Source organism: Camelus ferus, chromosome X, assembly GCF_009834535.1.
Source record: "Camelus ferus isolate YT-003-E chromosome X, BCGSAC_Cfer_1.0, whole genome shotgun sequence".
NCBI lineage: Eukaryota > Metazoa > Chordata > Mammalia > Artiodactyla > Camelidae > Camelus > Camelus ferus.
In genome coordinates, this window is record NC_045732.1 from 78,183,156 (window position 1) to 78,198,864 (window position 15,709).

General features: G+C 46.1%; 1 protein-coding gene and 2 non-coding genes across 5 annotated transcripts; all 3 read left to right on the plus strand.

Annotated features, from left to right (window-relative positions):
- Positions 1–4,625: 4,625 nt before the first annotated feature.
- DKC1 (dyskerin pseudouridine synthase 1) lies at positions 4,626–15,276 on the plus strand. Of its 3 annotated transcripts, none has more exons than XM_032475927.1 (15): positions 4,626–4,777; positions 5,499–5,566; positions 5,853–5,939; positions 7,238–7,329; positions 7,551–7,735; positions 8,322–8,386; positions 8,707–8,833; positions 9,061–9,191; positions 9,610–9,753; positions 11,421–11,541; positions 12,251–12,369; positions 12,995–13,098; positions 13,426–13,504; positions 13,955–14,083; positions 14,442–15,276. In XM_032475927.1, the coding sequence occupies exons 1-15, from the start codon at positions 4,762–4,764 to the stop codon at positions 14,505–14,507; spliced, it is 1,533 nt and encodes a 510-aa protein (XP_032331818.1). In that variant the 5' UTR covers positions 4,626–4,761; the 3' UTR covers positions 14,508–15,276. The 3 variants fall into 3 exon arrangements, with proteins under 3 accessions (XP_032331818.1, XP_032331820.1, XP_032331819.1); XM_032475928.1 differs by having other exon boundaries at positions 4,673–4,777; positions 5,516–5,566; XM_032475929.1 differs by lacking the exon at positions 5,499–5,566 and having other exon boundaries at positions 4,671–4,777.
- LOC116662296 lies at positions 9,287–9,418 on the plus strand. Its single transcript, XR_004318336.1, has one exon. It is a non-coding gene; the product is annotated as a small nucleolar RNA SNORA36 family (small nucleolar RNA).
- LOC116662300 lies at positions 13,246–13,374 on the plus strand. The gene has a single exon (XR_004318340.1). It is a non-coding gene; the product is annotated as a small nucleolar RNA SNORA56 (small nucleolar RNA).
- Positions 15,277–15,709: the final 433 nt, after the last annotated feature.

Below are 15,709 nucleotides of genomic sequence, written 5' to 3' on the forward strand. Positions count from 1 at the left end.
TGTCTGAAATATTACTGCCTTTTAATCTGTGTGTCCCAGATATAAAGAAACCCTTCTCCTTAAGCTGATTATGACTCACAGAAATTTGATAAATTATACCTATGTAAGCAGACTTGGAACAGTTATCTTTTCTCTCTATCTGATCCCTGCAGAGACTGGAAATTCTTAGGTCCCCAGTGGCTCTATCAGATAAATTAGGAAAATCACCTCCTAACAGGTGTAGGAATCTCAAGGTATTTTGAGGGCCTTAAAGAGAAAAGAATTCACCTAAATCGGTAAGGCAAAAATCTATGACAAGCCCTTAATGTGGCTTTCCTGGCCTTAGGAGACCTTGTTAAAATTTCAGCTTGAGACTCCTTATAAAAAGTTCCAGCACAGCCAATTTAAAAGAGCCTCTGTGATCAAATAATCAGACTTGCGGACAAATTAATCTTCATTTGGCTATATTTGATAAAATGAGGGTAACCTTAGAGAGAAAAAGACTAAATTTCAGTGGATATTAAATTCTAGTTCTAAATCTCTCTTTGGGATGTTTCAGGCCCTCTGAGGCATCCCAGATTTAGCTGGAGGTCTGTATTTACTAAGACTCACCAGATCATTCCTTGCTGTTATGTTACATTGCTGCAAAGTTTAACTGAATTATTAACAGGACACTCTAGGTTTGTTTCTGAAGCTCAGTAATCTTTCCTTGGGTGAAGGACCGATGCCCCATCACCTGCAACCAGGGGATTATACATACTGGAACAGGTATGACTAAAAGAATTATCTCCAACCTGAATGGAAGGACCCTTTACCAGGTACTCTTAACTAGACCATACACAGCAAAGCTGAATTAAGCTGACTTTTGGATTAATTTCCAGTCTGAAAGTGCCCCTGCAGTGGACTGGCCTATAGAGGACTGCTCACCTAAAAACAATGCTCAAATGGAGAAGAAGCTACCAGGCCAGGATGAGAGGAAGATGACATCTGAGGTAGACAGCTGACCCGAGACACCGGACCAGGCCTGTATACCAATGACTTTGATAATTGCTCACACCTTTGCTTATGAACTAATCCAATTGTTAGGTTTATGGTAAATTACCCATATCTAGTACTTCTGTGTTATCTTGGTGGGTTTCCCTACTCCAAGGCTCTAACTAGATAGCCCTCAGAAAATTTATTCTAGGAAAAATAAAAAAAGAAATTATAGTTCTGTTTAGGCCACTATTGACATTACAAGGTGGGAGACCTCACCTGGCCAATTAATAATACCTGCTCTGAGCCTGACCATGAATATGAATTTTCATATAAGAATCACTTGAGCTCAATCAAGGCAACAAGCAAAATTTCAGCCAAAGGATATAACCTCCCTCAATTATGGAAAGGACTTATATGGTTAACACCAGGGTATGGACATTTACATTTAAAGGCTGTCTTAAGTTGGAAAAAAGTCAAACTATATTAAAGATAACCAATGTAATAACACTAGGAAATTTGGCTGGGAGTCTTATGAACAATGCGTATATAACATCTTCCTTAAAGATAAGGATCAGTACAGAACAGACTGAGTCAGATGACCTGGGGATACACTGAGGGGCACCTAATGAAGTTTTTGGCTTAAATTCTTACTTTTGACCTTACCAATACTGCTAACTATATTATTTATATTTTGCCTGTTTTACAAAATTGTTTCTTGCATTACCAATTGTGTGACTGAGCCTCTGATAAAATAATGACTAGACAACTTGAAACAGTAGGTCAGATATATACTTCTGTGTGAGACCAATAATTCTAATAGTGCAACTCTAGATATGGGAAGAAGCAACAAGAGGGAATATTCTCCTGGATCATGACAGACTAGTAAGACAGGTGGTCCAGAGAATTTTTGAGTATCAACAGGGCTTGATATCTGTTAACACTTTTGAGTGACATGTCGACAGAATCTTCTGCCCGATCTAGGAATGAGCCTTCCTAGTATCGTGGGACAAAATTGGTCATGAAATGTCTCCCAAAATATTGGTCGAATTTAGGACCAAGGGAGAGAGCACTGTGAACGAAAAATACTGCAAACCATATCGGTAAACAGAGTGCTGAAGTCATCAAGTCATCAGTGGCTGCTGCCACCCCCCAGTGGAGACAAGCCTGCAGCCAGGCCTCTGCAGCCACTCACAATGGTGCCCTCTGAGGGGACTCAGAATAAGAAAGGACAGGATACTGGCCCTAGCTAGCTAGGTGCTTGTCAAAGGAATGAATTCAATGAGCCCAAATGTTTGCTTCCTCCCATACATAGAAAAGCGCTAAATTCTTTAACTTGAGATGCCTGGTTTTCTTTAGATAACAAGTAATCTTTCATTGTTCCAACTACCTGGTCTTTGTTGTAAAGTTCCTATGTATCCTGGCTCCTCCCCTACCTCTTCGGAGCAGTCCCTCAGAGCCATCTGAGGGGCTGTCATCCAGGGCTGAGTCCTCATAATTGTCCACTGAATAAAACGTAACTCTTAACTTTAAGGTTGTGCATTTATTTCAGTTGACAGGGTTATACAGAGCATGTCTACTACTGGAATACTATCTATGATCGATTAGCCACCAGCAAAGATCCGTGGGGCGAAAGCATTCTGGTTCCAGCTGCCAGCTGTGATCCGCATCCTGTCTGTATGAGACTTAGTGACACCACTTAGATTCTGCTGCTCTAGGACCTCATGAGAGCGCAAGCCCGTTCCATGGCAACAGCGCCCACCTCCTTTCCCAGAGTAGTTTTCCAGAGCATTCACCCAAGTATGTCTCCACATTTTGGTGAAAGGAATGTCCTTTTAGTCCTCTCAGGACATGTAGTTATGGGGCGAGCCAGTGGGATGCACATGGCAATGCCATTCCAGCATCCACCTCCCCCAGTCCTGGGACTGGAGACAATGCAGGATGGGAGGAGTAGGTCATAAGGAGAATTGGCCTCTCCTTGCTTGGTAACTGACCAGGTGATGTCATTACAAAATCTCCAAGAAAGGCAGAGTCAGCATCAGCAGATGGGGAGGAGGAACTGCTTCTGCTGGTAAAGGAGGGTCTGAGGGGTTTCTGGGTTCAGGAGACACAGATTCATTTAAAAAACTTTACTGGCTTCATAAGGCTAACATTCCTGTGAAGAGACAGACAGTGAACAAGGCACGTTTAAGGCAGAGGGAACAGAAGGTGCAAAAGCCTCAAGAGGAGGGAGTGTGCCTGTGGAGTAGTCTTCAACGGCCATGAGGGCTGAGGCAGGAGAGGGGTGAATGAAAGGAGATTGCACTTTCGTATTTACTCCAAACGGGGTGGCTTTTAACAACAGTTAATTCTCTCACAGTTCTAGAGGCTGAAAGGCTAAAATCAGTCAGATCACTGCCTCTGTCTTTAAGTGGTCTTTTCCTCTTCTTTCTGTGCCCTCTTCCTCCTCTTCTAAGGACACTTATCATTGGATTTGGGGCCCACCTGAGTAATCCAGGATGATCTCGTGTCTAGATTGTTAACTTTATTACATCTACAAAGACCCTTTTAAAAAATACGTGCATATTCATAGGGTCCAGCGGTTATGACATGTATTACGGGGATCACTGTTCGTAATTCCACTACAGGTGGGAAGCCACTAAAAGGCTTTGAGCAGAGGAAGGACATGGCCAGATTTACAGTTTTTGGCTCTTTCCAGCTGCTGTGTTGAGAAGACAGTACAGTTGGAAAAAGCAGAAGTAGGGGGAACTGCAGGAGGTGACTGGAGAAATCTAGGAGAGGGATAATGGTGGAGTGAACTACAGTAAGAGCAGTGAGAGTGGTGAAAAACCATCAGATTCTGGATCTCTTGAGGGTAAAGGTGACAGGCTTTGCTAACAGATCAGATAAGTGTTGGAGAAAGGTAAAGTCCATAAGATAACGATTCATGACAACTGGAATTATCCAAATATGTACCAATTAAGCATTATAAGAGAATGGGGGAAGTAATGAACTACTCATGGATTGGTAGATGCTGAGGACTTTGATTATCTCGCCAGTAGCGAGTCGTGACTGTTGAGCAATTTACATGGAGCCGCGCTGTGGAGTTCAAATCGAGATGTGCTGCAAGTGAAAAACACACCGGAACGACTTGGCACAGAAAAAAAAAAAATCATCTCATTTATAATGATGTGTATTGCTTATATGTTGAAATGATGGCTGGGTTAAAGTTTGGTATTAGAATCAGTTTCACGTTTGTCCAAGTGGCTGCTGGAATTTAAAACGCCACAAGTGGCTCGCACTCTATTCCTATTGGCCAGTGCGGTTCTAGCTGGATGTGAATTTTTAAAAAATAGCAAAGGACTTTCAAGCTCTCTGTGGGTAAAACGTCATTTTTCCAATAGGACTGATCCAACACCAACCTTAAACGGTTGGTGAGCAAAAGTAAGGAGCGCTCAGCGGGCTTACGAGGTACCCACGCCGGGGTTAAACCCAGCGAAGAGACGGGAACTGTTGTCACGCCCACAGGTTACGGGCGGCGGAGGCGGGCTGCGCAGGCGCCCTCAGACCGAGCCAATGAGGGCGGGGCGAGGCTCAAGGCGCATGCGCAGACGCGCCACCAACGGCGCCAGCCCGCCAATGAGATGGTGCCGGCGTCCCGCGCGCGCTGCGGGCTCTGCCCCGCCAGCCTGTCCCCGCCCCACGGCGCGACACGTACGGGGCGGCGCGCAGGTGGGCGGGCCCTAGCGGCAAGGCCTGACGGCGGCGGGAGTCTACCGTCGTTCCTTCGGCGGTGGCCCACGCGGTTTGCACGCTCCGCTGGGCAACATGGCGGATGAGGAAGGTAAGAGTCGTTCCCTGGCGGGTGGCCGGGTTGAGTGCTCTGGGCTGAAACCAGCTCCGCCCGCTCGGAGAGCCGGGGGGTTGGGGGGACAACGTCGCGGCCCGAGCTGCAGCCTCCGGGCCTCCTGCCGACCTTGTCGCTTGGCCTTGGCCCCATGGGTGTGGGCAGAAGAACCAGAGGCCCCCGCAGTGACGTGACGTCGCGAGCCCCGGGTCTCCCGCGACGGTACAGTCCCCTTAGGGCCCGGGTCGCCGTCGGAAGGCGTCTGCCGCCGCCAGCTCGGACGCCGCGGGCGGCGCCGCGCGGTGAAGGGAAGAAAAGGTGATAGGAACGCGCGGGGAAGGAAAGGGGCCCAGGGCCCAGTGCTCGGGTGCCGGCACCTGCACGGTCTTAAGTCGAAAGAAAGTTTAGGGGCCACAAGCCCTCGGGGTCACTTACGGAACTTACCGGTCTGCCGGCCGACCACTTCGGCATGTTTAAGCCCCGCTACGGCCACGTGGTGAACCGGAATGGAAGCCGCTGACACGTGCGACTGCTTGCTGTCGGCTACCCAGCCGTGCAGCCCACGCACTTGCCTTTAACACACCTACTTTTCCCCATATTCTTAGACCAAACATCCATTTTCTACTTGCCCCAATTTTATTCTCTACTGTAAACTTTATTGCCTGTATTTCCGGAAAAACTCCCCAACTTCTGTGTGTGTGTGTGTTTTTTTTTCAAGTATTTATCTTGCCGAAGAAACATAAGAAGAAAAAAGAGCGGAAATCATTGCCGGAAGAAGATGTAGCAGTGAGTAGGAATATATTTTACTTTGCTTTGAGGGGAAAAAAAAAGTTAATTAGATGACTACAGAAAATAACTGTTTTTAAAAATTTTTAAGCAGCGGGCTGGAATTGAGTGGTCTTGTAGAAACTAACTTCACTTACCCTTCTGAGTTACTCATTTCTTTTTTTTCTCTTGGTAAAAAGGCAAAGACTTCCTTTTTTATTTAAAAGGCATAGACGTCTATGGTAGTAATGGAATTGTTCGCAGTCAGGTGGGAGGTCTAATAGCATGTGTTTCTGTTGTGTGCCAGGAAATACAACATGCTGAAGAATTTCTTATCAAACCTGAATCCAAAGTTGCTCAGTTGGACACATCTCAGTGGCCTCTGCTACTAAAGGTATGTGTTTAAAACTATGCATCAGGTCAGTGCCTGGCTTTTACATTATTTCTGAATATTAGATAGGCAGTTGGTTAAGAGCACATCCTTAGGACTTAGGGAATGCTAAATGATAACTAAAGCAGTGTTCCTCAAGGTGTCTGACATGAAAAACCAGGTTTTGGGGGGGTTCTTTATTTCCAACACAGCCAACACTGTTGTAGAATACAATTAAAATGTCGTAGCAACCTCAAACTGTTATCAAAATTTATAAACAATATTCAGTTTCTGTAGTTAGCTTCACCATACAGACCTGTACCAGTTTGTGGAGTGGGACCTGCTTGAGAGCGTACACTTTGAAGCCAGACTAGTATGTGACCTTAGGTCCGCTATTTAATCTCTCTGAGGCTGTTGGCAAATAGTATTTTCTTAGTGAAAGCAACCTGGGAGCTGCAGGTCGTGATCTATGAAATGTGTTTGGCCACAGTGTCTGGCATGTAGTTCTCTAGAAGTTACTGAGTATTGTGTTGGCCTTTAAATGGGATAGTTCAGTAACGAACTGAATGAGAAGTTTCACGAGTGACATAGTGGGCACCAGCTATGAGATTAGGAGGGAAGTTACTGAAAGACCCCTTGGCAGTGTTTGAACAAACCAATATATATGAGATGAAATGAGATTTGCTTGTATAATTCAATCCAGTTGAATTTCAGCTTGGCCAGACATGTCTGCCAATTAGGTAGCATCTGCTTGTCTTTTCATCTGCTAGTGAACTGGGTAGGCAATGTTCCTGCTGTTATGGAACTTCAAATCTAGGGTCAGGAAATACAGACAGTTTCTAAAAAGTTGCTGGTTGTGTTAAGTACCAAGATGAAGCGAAACTGGGTGATAGGGAAGATGGGCTTCAGTTGAAGGGAACTTTCTGACTGGTGGCTGAGCTTTGGAAAGGATAGTGAAAAGGAGCAGGCGTGAGAGGGGCGAGATGAGCGCACTAGGGTAGGAACCAGCTGGTGGCCGGTCCTCCTCAGTTTAGTTCCTTTTGTTCCTGGAGAGAAGACTAGCACAGGTTTTATTCTTAAGCCCACACAGTGAAGCCCACTCTGTTCTGTAGTACCCCAAAAGTCTCTTTCTAGAGGAGTGATCAGATTGGTTCTTACTCATATGAGTAGCATTCCCAGTAAAGAGGCTTGACAGTCTGTCACAGCAGATACTGAACATATAGAAGCAAAATCCAAGTTAAGAAAAGAACCCCAAGTGTAACCATATCATGGTTGGTAGTGGTAGTGATTTGTTTATTTTGTGTTGTATCATTGCTTTCTAGAATTTCGATAAGCTAAATGTAAGGACAACACATTATACGCCTCTTCCTTGTGGATCAAATCCTCTGAAAAGGGAGATTGGAGACTATATCAGGTATGTATTTTGGGAGGAAGCACTGTTCAAACGTCTCTTTACAAAGTGGCCCTTTGAGATCAGTTTATTCAAGGAGGTGGTGGCATCTTAGAATAGCATTGCCCTGAATATCATATAACCTGTACCCATGGTGAAGTCTTTTTGCTGTTTTTCACTCTTAAGGTTTAGTATTCAGTAGAGGACCAGAACTGATGACACAGTAATTTCTTTCCCATGTCTAGGACGGGTTTTATTAATCTTGACAAGCCCTCCAACCCCTCTTCCCATGAGGTGGTAGCCTGGATCCGACGAATTCTTCGGGTAGAGAAGACAGGCCACAGTGGTACCTTGGATCCCAAGGTGACTGGTTGTTTAATAGTGTGCATTGAACGAGCCACTCGCTTGGTGAAATCACAGCAGAGTGCAGGTATGTGGAAGAGGGAGGGGAAAGGTGGCTGCTTTGAGATTGGAAGGCTTTCTGCATTTCCTTTCCCTTCTGCATTTATTTGGGCTCTTGGAAATGATTTCTGTGTTAGTTAAAAGCCCATAAGCAGTGATACTCTTGGTTTCTGCGTGCCTTCTGTCTTCTGCCAGGTCCTGGTGGGTCTGCCTTTCTTGGGGTTCTAGGTACTAGTCATATTTCTAGCACTGAGTCCCGCTCTAGGCTTACCGCTCCAGGCTCTTCCACATCCATTCTGCTTCTGCCCAAAGTTCCTGTCCCTCTCATCTCATCTGGGAAGATTCTGCTTGATCTTGCAAGGTTATTTCCAGGCAGACCCTGTAGCGCACCCCAACTGTCCTGTCCGCATGATGGAAGTTGAACTCTCGGTGAGAGAGTTATCTTCATTCCTTTCCCACATCTGCACCATGAAATCTGTCTTAATGTACATTTTAGAGAAACAGGAGGTCATACTGCCTGCTTTTTCTGGCTGCTCAAAATGGGAGTGATAAGAGCAGTTAAAAAATACAGAAAACTCAGTGGCCACACCTGTACTACTCTTGTCACTTTACAGGCAAAGAGTATGTGGGAATTGTCCGGCTGCACAATGCTATTGAAGGGGGGACGCAACTTTCTAGGGTAAGTCTGGAGGGAAGTCCCTAGGTATTTGGAGACAGGTCGGCTTTCCTGGATGGCCTCTTGTGTGTCCTTTTCAATGGGCTGCTCTAGCCAGCCTGGACGGGTGACTGCAGGTGGCAGAGGCACTTCCGATCACGTCCCTTCTGAGGAAAGGGTCTCTGTAGTTGAAGAATCAACAATTGAAAGGGCCTTTTAGATCCTAAGTGATTGGAAGAGACCTTTTGTGTTTCAGTTGTGTCCTTAAACTCCCTGCACGCGCCCTCTTGATCTTACGTGAGAGCCCATGTAGTGAGAGTGCTTTGGTTTGTGCTTATTCTCAGGGCCTAGAAACCCTGACAGGTGCCTTATTCCAGCGCCCCCCACTTATTGCTGCAGTCAAGAGGCAACTACGAGTGCGGACTATCTACGAGAGCAAAATGATTGAGTATGACCCTGAAAGGAGATTAGGTGGGTCACTGGGCCTGGGAGGAACTGAATTGACATAGAGCACACGTGGGCAGGAGTGCATTCTTGACAACTGTATTCTGTTAAAAGGAGATGCCTTAGTATATGCTGTAATCATGGCCTGTGTCTTGTCTCTGGTTTCACTGGTGCAAATGGAGAATAACTGGGCTTCTCAACCAGTGACATATTTACTTAGGAAAATATGTGCTACTTTTGCGTATGTGTCTTAGGAATCTTCTGGGTGAGTTGTGAGGCCGGCACTTACATTCGGACGTTGTGTGTGCACCTTGGGTTGTTACTGGGAGTTGGCGGCCAGATGCAGGAACTTCGGAGGGTTCGTTCTGGAGTCATGAGTGAAAAGGTACATCATTGTGGGGCTAGAAGTTTGAGAGCTGGTACTTGTATTTTCCAGCCCTTGGTTGAACTCTTCCTGCTTCACATCCTAGAAAAGGCAATTTCCAAAGTGTTGAGTTCAGTTCAGGGCAGCTTCCCTGTTCTGTTAATTAAACTTTGGGACATTGAAACAGGCTACGGTTGATGATTGAGTGCAAAGCATTACTGTGTTCATTTACCTCCTAGCCTACAGAGATGCCTGCTTAGATTTAATGTGGCAGCAGTTTAAGATATCCAGAATAGGGGTGAATCTAGACACTGAAGATTGATGAGCTTGGACTAGCAGACAAGACAAATACTAAATCAGCATTTGGAAGCTTGAGGTCCATTTGGCTATTGGACATACAGTGACACTTCAGTAATTTTCATACATGGCTGCTTTTCAGGACCACATGGTGACGATGCATGACGTGCTTGATGCCCAGTGGCTGTATGACAACCACAAGGATGAGAGCTACCTGCGACGAGTTGTGTACCCATTGGAAAAACTGCTGACATCTCATAAACGACTAGTTATGAAGGACAGCGCCGTAAGTTCCGGGGTTTGAGTCCATGGTTAGACAACATGTGACTTCAAAAATGAGATGTGGTGCCTGTTCTGAAAACTTCATTCTCTTTAAAGAGGTGAAATACGGCTTTTTGAACTTGTAATTATTATTTTCCTTTGGGGTTTTTTTTTTTTTTTTCAGTCTCGTAGATTGGACACTGGATTCTTCTTTTTTAAATTTTTTTGTTAATGGAAGTGTTTATGATTAACTTTATTAAATCAAGACGAAATATAATAAAGTTTAATGCTAGGTCTAATTCCATTTCAATAAAGCAAGATAATTAAACATTTACTTTAAGATTCTCCCAAGGTAAGTAACTTAGTTCAAGAAATAGACTGGCAGTGGTACAAAACAATTGCCCTCCTGTGAACTGGTAGTTCCGTATGTGCCTCAGAACCCTTGATTTACCGAAATTACTGCTATAGATGTCGTTCTGATGGGGATAAAAAGACTAGAAAGTTTCAGAGATCGGGTTTTTTTCTTTTCCTTTAGGAATCTCAATAAAAGCTTTATTTTGTTTAAATAAATGCTACTTTGAGGCTGTAAAACCTAAACACCACTGAACTTATTGAGCCTTTTTTCTTAGTGTATTTAATTTACTGAATAATTTTATAGAGACTAATCTTCTTAATGATAAAAGTAAATATGCAGTTATGTGGTTTGGGTTTCCTCTTTAGTAGCGATACAAGGATGAGTTTTGTACTTTCCAAGTAGTCCAGAATTGTGTAAATCGCTCTTTTATTTCTAATGATATTATGATCAGGGAATGTGGCCTTTTATAAGTAAGGTTGTCTTTATGGCCAAGTGCATAATCATTTATTGTTCAGTATTACCTAGCAGTACAATTTTTCTCTAACTTTAAAAAATTCAAATTTCTGTATATATTTAATAATTTGAGCTTGCTGATTATCCATATTCAGATTTCAAATTAATAGGTGTCTGGTGAGTTAAACTGTATAGATGTTGTAGTTTGTAATAAAAGACAAAAAGAGGTATACTAAAACATGCCCCTATAAAGATTGAAAAAACTTAATTACATAAACAGAACAACATAAATGATCTACCATTGTGCTGTGGTCAGTCTGCAGTTTTCAAGGGAGGGTGGAATACGATGAGTGAGTGAGGATGGCGCAAGGCAGACTGGATGCATTCAGTGCTGCTGAACTTAAGCGACTTGGCCTTAACTTGTACCTGTTCTAGAAATTATGCGCCAAAACTTGTGTGATTGCTTCTGCAGGCCTTGGCAGTCTTGTTTGTGAGTTACTTTGGGAGCCTGTTACAACTAATAAATCTAATAGATCTCCCAGCTATGTCAGAATTTTTCCCTTAATGATGAGGAATAGAGAAGAGCAATTCAAGAAAACTAAGGCTGGATTTTGGTTTAAAATAAAAGCACCTTTAAGTCCCATGGACATAGGAGTAGCCATTTAAAGCCCTTTCTTACATTTCTGAGGCAGCATGTTTCTGTGAGGCCTTACATAAACTGGACTGTGGCCAGTGGCCATGGAAGCTGTGAGTCCTGTATCACAGGTCAGGGAGGGGGGTGCTTGCAGGCCCCCTCCCCCTTGTTCTCCTCTGTCCTGGTGTGGGTGTGGGATGGAGGGCAGCGACCTGGGCAGCGAGGAGGCTCACAGGCTGCATCCCTGCAGGTGAATGCAATCTGCTATGGGGCGAAGATCATGCTTCCGGGTGTTCTCCGATATGAGGATGGCATTGAAGTCAATCAAGAGATTGTGGTCATCACCACCAAAGGGGAAGCAATTTGCATGGGTAAGAGGGCTCACTAAGAGGAGGTCCCCAAGGCCTGGCCCCTTGGGTGGGTTGATCTAATCACCACCGCTGGTCGTCTGGGGGTGGTCATAGCAGAGGGCACAGGCAAGGCGGAGGGTTTCAGCAGTTTGGCTCTCCAGTGAGGAGTAAACCATCAGTGAAGGGGGACTGCATGTCTGAGGGCCCAGAAACCAGTGCTTTTTGTTAGGGTGATGCGTACCAGTATTTTTTTTTTAAACTTGATAAATTAACATGATTTTGCAGGCTTTCTTCCCCTAATGGTGGATTTTCTCCATATACAGTCCTCAGCAAAGGAAATCTCCAAACAGTAGAGCTTAGAGCTTAGAGTTTTAAATTTTTTTTTAATTGACATATACTTGATATACAATGTCATGTTAGTTTCTGTGTACAGCAAAGTGATTCAGTTATACATTATATATACATAGAGTAGGACCTTGTTTTGATTTGCACTTTTTCAATAATTAGTGATGTTGAGCGTCATTCATGTGCCTGTTGGCTGTCTGTATGTCTGTGGAGAAATGTCTGTTCAGCTCTTCTGCCCATTTTTTGATTGGGTTTTGTTTTTGAGCTGTATGAGCTATTTCTATATTTTGGAAATTAAGCCCTTACATAAGACAGTGGAATTCAGTCTCATTAGTTATCAAGTATTTTCCCTTCAAATCATTTTCTCTCTTTACAACGCTTGCAGCTGTTGCATTAATGACCACGGCAGTGATTTCCACCTGTGACCACGGTATAGTGGCCAAGATCAAGAGAGTGATCATGGAGAGAGACACTTACCCTCGGAAGTGGGGCTTAGGTCCAAAAGTAAGTGGGACTGGGCCTGTGCCCTGCTGTGCTACTTTGTTTTGCCTTGTCAAATGCTCACTCTTGGTGTGTCTTCACTGCCACATCCTTGGCCTTGTGCTGGGCTCTGGGGAGTTGATGGTAGATAGAAACGGGCTTGTGTCAGACCTTAGAGATTTCAGTCTATGGCAGGAGGCAGATGGGCATCACTCAAATTACCTAATGGAGTGGTGCATTTCAGCACAGTTGAGGGCTTAATCATGGGGTACAGGGAGGTGCCTAGCATCTTAAAGAGTGCACAGTGAGGGCTTTGGCCTGGTCAGAGTTGTGGTAAGGGATCTTCACTTAAAGTGTGAAGTACAGAATGTGAATGTTGATGAGAAGAGGGGAGGGAAGAGTCCCAGGCAGCTGGAATAGCATGTGCAAAGGCCCTGTGGTCAGAGTGGGGTGGGGTGGGGTGCCACAGTATGACCCTGCAGAGGCCCTCACTAATATTAATAAGCTCTGCGACCTTTGATAAGTCCCACGGTCGCTCCTGTTGGAGGGGGTGAGTTCTGAGTGCTCTGCGCAGTCAGGAGCCGTGTGTGCAGTCAGGACCTGCCCTGTGTGTTGACACTGGTAATGTGGAAACCCTGACTTTCAACAGGCCAGTCAGAAGAGGCTGATGATCAAGCAGGGCCTTCTGGACAAGCATGGCAAGCCCACGGATAGCACACCGGCCGCCTGGACACAGGAGTATGTAGACTACAGGTGAGGGCGGAGGCGGTATGTTGACCCCAGCTGAGGATGGCAGGTTCAGGAGCCCGAGGGGTAGATGTGGTGGCTCGAGAGGCCCTGGCGGGTGTAGAGCAGCAGCAGCAGGTGTTTGCCTGGACTGCCGGTGGGGGTGCGACTGCGTCGCAGACAGTTACCCCTTTCTAGTCTGGCTCGTGGGACTCTAGAGGGAGTCAGTCTGCAACAGTGACTGGTGAGTTCTTCTGTCCAGTGTCAGCGCGTTGATGGTGGCTTTAGACGTGCCAGATAGCGCCAGTGGAGCCATTTGGTGGACCTCGGCTATTGCTCTGTCTCCTCTTTCAGCGATTCTGTGAAGAGAGAGGTGGTGGCCAAAGCAGCGAAGGCCCCGCAGGTGGCTGATGAAGCGGTGAAAGCCTCGAAGGTGAGCGGCACGCCGTGGTTGGTCTGGGCTGTCCTCTCAGAGACGTGGTTCTGTTCAGCTCATCTTGGCGACTGTGCGGGCAGCCGGACATTCTGCCTCAGACCTTGTGTGTCCTGAGAGGAGCTGCTCCTGGGCCAGTCAGATGTGAATTCCTGGCTGGCCTGCTGCCTTTGAGGACTAGTGGGTGCACCCCTGGGGGCGTGTGGTCCAGCCTTCTGTGCCAGCGAGGCTGGGCGGGTGGAGGACGCGCCGCTGCTGTGCTGCCCCTGCCGAGCCCGCGCTTGCTGGCCTTCGGTGACAGGGCTGTGCTTGAACCCTTGGTAAACAGGGCCTTGTCTGGTTGCATCCAATTGGGATCTTTGCTGCTGGCTCCCCACCTCTTACTGAAGCTAACCTTTCTCATCCTTTCTTGCCTAAGACTTAACATTTGATCAACTGTCTCCACCTTAGCGGAAGCGAGAGAGTGAAAGTGACGATACCTCTCCAGTGGCTCCACAGCTGGTCAAGAAGGAGAAGAAGAAGAAGAAGGACAAGAAGGCCAAAGTGGCCCTGGAGAGCGCGGGCCAGCCAGGCGATGGGGTGTGTATGGCTGCGTCTGGGGATACTGGGGCTCACCTGGTCCTCGGAGGGGAGGACAATCCCCGGTGGTGCCGCCTTGGTTATTCAGAGGCTCCCTAGCTCTTTATAGTAACTGCTCACAGAATTCTGTGGTCGGTGGGTGGGGACGATATGTGACTTCAGAATCTGAATACTCCTGTTTCTGAAAATAGACCACTGGGGTGTCACTGAAAAACTCAGGACTGTGTTAAGTTCAAAATTCGTGTAACCCAGGATACCCTTGGAGAGCCTCAGGAGGCTTACCTGACGGTGTGGACTTCCCTGATTTCCTTCTGGGAGAGTGGCAGCGGTTAACGGATGCTTTCTTCCTTTCTCTCAGGACAGTGACACCACCAAAAAGAAGAAAAAGAAGAAGAAAATAAAAGTGGAAATGGTTTCCGAGTAGTGGAGACCACTTTAAGCACTGTGTCCAGCTGGGAGGAGAAATTAATTGAGGGAATGGAACTTAGGTCCTGGAAAAGGGGGGGGAGTGTTCCGGCACGTTTCAGCTCCTACTGAGACCTTGGTGATGTTACCTGGTGTGGTTGTCCACCTTGTCCTGTTTTAAGGATAGGGGTGCAGGAGGCCGATCTGCCACCACCCACTTCTCTGCTTGGGAGAGTTGAGCGGCCTACCCTGCAGACCGAGCAGTGCCAGTGACTGTCCGCAGCTGTTTCCTGGTGGCCATTCTGACACCGGACTCCTCTCCTAGTTGGCTTCCCCCCTTCCCTCGCTTAAAAAGTTTTTTAAAAGTCTGCTCAATGAGATGGTCTAGAGCAAGTAAAAATAAACTGAACTGTGTTGCCATCGAAGGGATAAACTTTTTTTCCCAGTGTCCTGTGAGGACAGTGGTCTATTCTAGTCTCTGAGTCACGTTTTGTCAATCCGCATTTCCCTTCCAGATGCCGGCCTGGCTGAGGACTCATGGTGTCTGTCTTGTAAGCTCTTTGCTGTCTCTGGCTATTGCAGTCTTTTGTGCGCTTCTTCAAGGCTTGTGTGTACCAACCCCTGCACCTAACTCCATCAGGCTACTTATGTTTGTGACAGAAGCCAAAAAACCATTCCTCTCTTCTCTTCCTTCTAACCCTCATTTACTTTCAAGAGGCAATCACTCCTTGCTGGGAGAAGGTTGGAATTTTTACTTATTAAAGTTTACTTATGAAGTTTTTAAAGTATTCCTGTTGGATTTTCTGATTATCTCAAACCTAGTAGAACAAAAATGTTTTGATTAAAAATGCAGGGGACTCTATGTCCTGTTTAGATTTGATGTTTTTCCTTTGGTTACTTTTGATTCTGTCTTGCAGCATTCACCTTTGGGCCTGATGCTGGCATGGGCTCGAGTGCTCTGGGATCCTCATTCAACACGCTGACTAGATATGGCAAAGAGGGGATCGAGCTCAGGGACCTCCAGAGTAGCGGACGGCAGGCTGGCGCTGAGTGTGGGAGAGTGGGCCTGGGCGGAGGTGCCTGGAGTCCACGGCCCTTCGAGTGTCTGCAGACACATCTGGGTCAAACTTGTGCTGGCCAGCTGAGTGACAGGAAAGAAGGGGCTGGGTGAGAGAAAGGTGTAGGGTTGCTTCTAGTTTCTGGTGCCAAAAATGGAATATG

Coding starts and splice junctions, on each gene's coding strand:
- DKC1 (XM_032475927.1), top strand. Junction 13,099..13,425: donor CAGGAGTATGTAGACTACAG/GTGAGGGCGGAG, acceptor CTCCTCTTTCAG/CGATTCTGTGAAGAGAGAGG. Junction 13,505..13,954: donor AAGCGGTGAAAGCCTCGAAG/GTGAGCGGCACG, acceptor TCTCCACCTTAG/CGGAAGCGAGAGAGTGAAAG.